Below are 6,117 nucleotides of genomic sequence, written 5' to 3'. Positions count from 1 at the left end.
CGGTTCGAAAGGGTATTTTGTTTTTTGAAACTATATATTTCGAAATAATTACGAATATATTAATAGATTTTCAAGAAAAATGAATTCGAAATTCTTATCAACCAGTTAATTTGTAATTGAATTTTTATTTATTGACCAAACAAAGAGTAAAGGCCTCATTCTTTTAAGTCAAACCAAATATTCTTTTAACTTAAACCAAAACGGAACCTTAAAAGAATTGGAAATTTCTCTTTAATAGAATAGGAGGTTTACTTACTCAGTTTTTCTTTGAGGCGAATTCAAAATTGTTCGAATTGTATAATCGTCAATTACTGACATTGGTAAACGGCCCAAAGCAATTTGATTATAATTCAATTCGTGACGGTCGTAAGTAGAAAGTTCATATTCTTCAGTCATTGATAAACAATTTGTTGGACAATACTCAACGCAGTTACCACAAAATATACAAATTCCGAAATCAATACTGTAATTAAGCAATCGTTTTTTTCTAATATCCGTTTCAAATTTCCAATCAACAACAGGCAGATCTATAGGGCATACACGAACACATACTTCACAAGCAATGCATTTATCAAATTCAAAATGGATTCGCCCACGGAAACGCTCTGATGCGATTAATTTTTCATAAGGGTATTGAATAGTTACAGGTAAACGATTTGCGTGGGATAAGGTAATCATGAAACCTTGACCAATGTACCTTGCTGCTCGGACTGTTTGGTGGCCATAATTCATGAACCCAGTTACCATAGGGAACATATCGTGAATATCTATGAATAATTTTATGTTTGTTTCTTTCTCTTGTTTGAACCAAGTCATGAATCTCGTATTCTTTTTTTCTTTACAGTGAAAGAAGTTGGAAAGAAGTTGTTAATAATAGATTACCGAGAGAAATGGGTAAAAGAAATTTCCATCCAAGATTTAATAATTGGTCCATTCTTAACCTAGGTAAAGTCCATCTTGTTGCGATAGAAATAAACAAAAACAAATAAGTTTTAGCTAATGTAATAAAGATACCAATTGTCGTTCCAAAGATTCCATTCATTTTATTTATTTCAAATAGCTCAGGGACGAATACGTACGGAATGGAAATATTCCAACCCCCCAAGTAAAGAACTGTTACAAATAAGGAAGAAAGTAATAGATTTAGATAGGAAGCAACATAAAATAAACCAAATTTGATACCCGAATATTCGGTTTGATACCCTGCTACTAATTCTTCCTCGGCTTCTGGTAAATCAAAAGGTAATCTCTCACATTCTGCTAGAGAAGAAATTAGAAAAACGATAAACCCTATTGGCTGACGCCACAAATTCCATCCCCAAACCCCATATTTTGATTGCGCCTCAACTATATCAACTGTACTTGAGCTGTTAGATAATTATAGTCGATGATAACATCACTGTTCCCATCGCTAGTCCAAAACCGTACATGAGGTTTTCAACTCATACGGCTCCTCGTGGGTCACAAATAAATTTAAGGACCGAATCAGTATTATTTCTCTTCGTATGGTTGTAGAATAGATAGAGAAAAAATGGATTGGAAGGTCCAAAATTATACCAATGGAATTCTGTCTGCTATATTATGAAGAATAAAAAAAGTGCTTCTGAATTGATCTCGCCCGTTACTAATTTCAATTTTTATTTGTTGAGTAATAACTTAAGCCTTCAATAAAATACTTCTTGTAGAAATATCAATAGATATTTCAACCCATTGTTTTCGATTACGAAAAAAATTAAATATTACATTAGCTCATAAATCATGACACAGATTATATCTCTCTATATATATGAAAGAAAGAATAAAAAAAAAAAAAATATTTATTTTTTATTCTTTCTTTTTCGTTCCTATTCTTCTTTCTGATCTGAGAAAATTACGAATGGGGGCTTAAACTAAAAAATAGTAAAGGATTATTTCGTTCCTGATAGTCATTACTTTAATCGGTGGATAGGAGCATACTCTGGACCGGAATCGTGGGTAGTACTGCCTACTCATTTCTACTAATTTAAAGCCCCAATTAGTATTCTTTTTATGTTATCCAGAAATATCCTTTTTATATAATTTACATAATCTCCATTACTAATCCTTTGTGTATTTTGGTGTTCCTAACCATCCACTCATTTTTTTGTTCAATCCCCCGTTTGGTTTGGCAATACATGTATGGGAATCTATACAAAGGATAGCCAAAACTCTATACGGTTGATCTTTTGAGCCCGCTTCAAGCTAGATTGACTAATCAACCCGTCTTGGGGTAAAGACTTCTTCCACTTATGTTTTCTTCCACTTAACTCTTGTACATAGGAAATGAGATTAAATTTTTTTTTGTTTAATTTACTGCGAATTTATAAGCTGCTTTCTTTCACTCATATATAACTATCTAATTTAGTTTATCAACCTGAAGGATAATAAAATAACGAAGATATCTATTCAATCCATTCAGCTTATTTTATAGAACGAAAGGAATAGGGAAAAGAAAAGTTTATATTTCAACGAATCGCACGTAGAGATATTGATAAAACACATAGAGTTAATGGTATTTCATAACTAATCGATTGAGCAGCAGCTCGCAGACCACCTAAAAAGGAATATTTATTATTTGATCCGTATCCTGACATAAGAAGTCCAACAGGAGCAATACTTGAAATGGCAATCCATAAAAAAATACCGATATTGAGATCGGCTAAAATAAGGCGAGAGCTAAAAGGAATTACTGAAAAACTTAGTAAAATGGATATGACTGCTATAGACGGTCCAATACGGAATAAACGAGTATTTCCTCTAGATGGAAGAATATTCTCTTTGAAAAGCAGTTTTGTTCCATCTGCTAGAGCTTGAAGAATTCCCAAAGGGCCGGCGTATTCAGGCCCAATACGTTGTTGTATTCCTGCAGATATTTCTCTTTCTAACCATACAATTACTAGTACACCTATTGTGATTCCCAATACAAGAGTCAAAATAGGGACAAACATCCATATGATCCCATAGACCTCTTTTAAGGATTCCAATCTGTAAAAGGAATTGATATCTTCTACTTCTGTTGTATAAATTATCATTTCAACGATCAACTTCTCCCATAATGATATCTATGCTACCTAGTATCGTCATAATATCAGCCAATTTCATTCTTTTAACTAACTGAGGAAGAATTTGCAAATTGATAAAACCCGGCGGGCGAATTTTCCATCTCCAAGGAAAACCACTTTGATCTCCTATCAGAAAAATTCCTAATTCTCCCTTTGGGGCTTCCATTCTCGCATAAAGTTCTTGTCTCGGTAATTCAAATGTAGGAGAAGGTTTTTTACTAATGAATCGATATTCAAAATCATTCCATTCTGGATCCCTTTCTCGATCAAAACATCGGATTTCTAAATTCTCATAGGGACCCCCCGGAATTCCTTCCAGGGCCTGTTGAATTATTTTTATGGATTCCGTCATTTCACTGATTCGGACTAAATAACGAGCTAATGAATCTCCTTCTTTTTGCCACTGGATTTCCCAATCAAATTCGTCGTAACACTCATAATGATCAACTTTACGAAGATCCCATTTGATTCCAGAGGCTCGTAGCATTGGGCCGGATAGACCCCAATTTATTGCTTCTTCTCCACCAATAACCCCTACCCCTTCAACTCGTTCTAAAAAAATAGGATTTCGCGTAATAAGTTTTTGATATTCAACAATTCCTGTTAAAAAATAATCACAGAAATCCAAACATTTATCTATCCAGCCATAGGGTAGATCGGCCGCTACTCCTCCGATACGAAAATAATTATGCATCATTCTCATACCGGTGGCAGCTTCGAATAGATCATATACTAATTCTCTTTCTCTGAAAATATAGAAAAAGGGGGTCTGTGCACCAATATCGGCCATAAAAGGTCCAAGCCATAATAGATGAGAAGCTATACGACTCAACTCCAACATAATTACTCTGATATAGCTGGCTCTTTTAGGGACTTGAATATTGCCCAATTGTTCTGGTCCATTTACGGTTATTGCTTCCGTGAACATAGTGGCTAAATAATCCCAACGTGTTACATAAGGCAAATATTGTATAATTGTTCGGTTTTCCGCAATTTTTTCCATTCCTCTGTGTAAATAACCTAATATTGGTTCACAGTCAACAACATCTTCACCATCTAGAGTAACGATGAGACGAAGAACACCGTGCATTGATGGGTGGTGAGGTCCCATATTGACTATCATAAGGTCTTTTTCTGTAGCTGATAGATTCATAAGTTTTTCCTCGATTCATTCTTACATGAATTGTTGAAAACGAAAAGAAGTACATCAAAATGAAAAATATAATAAATCGACTAATTCAATCAAATTAACGATTTTTTGATTCCCGAATATCCAACTCACTAATTAATTCTTTATAACGTATGTTATTTTTCTTTGATAAATAAGACAGAAGCCGTTGACGTTTTCCTAGAATTTTACGTAGACCTCTCTGAGATAAATAGTCTTTTTTGTGCAATTCCAAATGTGAAGTAAGTCTTCGTATCTTATTGGTGAAACTGACTATTTGAAATTCAACGGACCCCTTGTTTTCTTCTTTTTTTTCTTGAAAAATAACTGAGATGAATGAATTTTTTACCATAAAACAAAAATTTCTCTCCCCCTTTTTTTGAATGTGAATTTTACTGATCAGTAATAATAATAATACCATTCATTTTAATATGCACAATGATTTTAAGTTCGTTATGAACTTTATAATTTTTTCAAATAAAATTAATCAATCCGGTTTTCAATCATAATATATGGAAAAATGTACCATTGACGAATTTTCAAACGCGGATACATATGTATCCTTACCATACTGAAACGACTGCCATTATTACTATTAAACCAATAGCGATTCATACAAGCTAAATCTTCTAATCGATAATTGGGCCAAAGAAAGAACTTTAATTTAATTAGTTTCTTTTTATCACTATCAAGATGTTTGTTTTTATTCAAAACTTGACCACAGTTTTTTACATTATTTAAAAATACTGGATTTCTATGCATACCATTTTTATCCCTTGAATTGAAAGAAATTCGAATTCGCAATTCTCTCCGGTGGTTAGGGGATAAAATATTTTCAGGAATAAACAAATCATAATGATTTTTGTCTTTATTTTCAGTCATTTTTTGATGTCTTGCAATGGATTCATCAAAATTATTTTTTTCAATATAGTTTTTTTTTTTGCGTCTTTTTTTTTTTTTGCGTCTTTGATTAATTTCATGTTTATTTTTATGAACCAATGAAATACTTATAGTTTGATATAGAATAAATTGTCCATCAATTTCTACATACCGGCGAATTGGTTCGATAATCAATACTCCTTTTTTGAGTAGGTATTGATAAGTTAAAAGTAACTTATCCGCCGAATCCATCAAAATATCCAGATTCGTTCCTCCTCTTCTAACAGAGTATAGAAAAGTTTCATTCATATTTATCAGGCCAAGAATGAAAGAATATGCTTTGATATTTTTGATTATTTTTTCATCGAAAGAATCAGCATCCCATCCGAATTGAAAATACAAATACTTTTGTAGGAATAAACGAGCTTCTCTCTTGCTCTCGTCTTCCTTTCTATGTTTTTTTGATTTACCAGAATCTTCTTCAACATCTTTTTCTTGATTGTCTGATTTACCTTTTTCTTGATCTGATTTACCTTTTTCTTGATTGGATGATTTACCTTTTTCTTGATTGGATGATTTACCTTTTTCTTGATTGTATGATTTACCTTTTTCTTGATTGGATGATTTACCATAATCTTCTTCAACATCTTTTTCTTGATTGTATGATTTACCTTTTTCTTGATTGGATGATTTACCATAATCTTCTTCAACATCTTTTTCTTGATTGTATGATTTACCTTTTTCTTCATTGTATGATTTACCATAATCTTCTTCAACATCTTTTTCTTGATTGTATGATTTACCTTTTTCTTCATTGTATGATTTACCATAATCTTCTTCAACATCTTTTTCTTGATTGTATGATTTACCTTTTTCTTGATTGGATGATTTACCTTTTTCTTGATTGGATGATTTACCATAATCTTCTTCAACATCTTTTTCTTGATTGTATGATTTACCTTTTTCTTGATTGGATGATTTACCTTTTTC

At 32.3% G+C, this 6,117-nt stretch overlaps 1 protein-coding gene across 1 annotated transcript; it reads right to left on the bottom strand.

Annotated features, from left to right (window-relative positions):
* LOC149504050 (NAD(P)H-quinone oxidoreductase subunit H, chloroplastic) lies at positions 1-4,649 on the bottom strand. The gene is made up of 2 exons (XM_089757938.1): positions 2,498-4,649; positions 1-1,377 (listed from the first exon to the last, which is right to left on the bottom strand). The coding sequence occupies exon 1, from the start codon at positions 4,231-4,233 to the stop codon at positions 3,052-3,054; it is 1,182 nt and encodes a 393-aa protein (XP_089614064.1). The 5' UTR covers positions 4,234-4,649; the 3' UTR covers positions 1-1,377; positions 2,498-3,051.
* Positions 4,650-6,117: the final 1,468 nt, after the last annotated feature.

The sequence above is a fragment of the Durio zibethinus genome, unplaced genomic scaffold (genome assembly GCF_047325235.1).
Source record: "Durio zibethinus cultivar Kanyao isolate XHJ-2024 unplaced genomic scaffold, ASM4732523v1 HiC_scaffold_3, whole genome shotgun sequence".
NCBI classification, from domain to species: domain Eukaryota; kingdom Viridiplantae; phylum Streptophyta; class Magnoliopsida; order Malvales; family Malvaceae; genus Durio; species Durio zibethinus.
Note: the sequence above shows the minus strand (reverse complement) of the source record. Positions and strands in the feature narration are given on the sequence as shown.

Bases quoted from the DNA above. Each gene is read 5' to 3' on its own strand.
- LOC149504050 (XM_089757938.1), bottom strand. From the start codon at position 4,233: ATGAATCTATCAGCTACAGAAAAAGACCTTATGATAGTCAATATGGGA.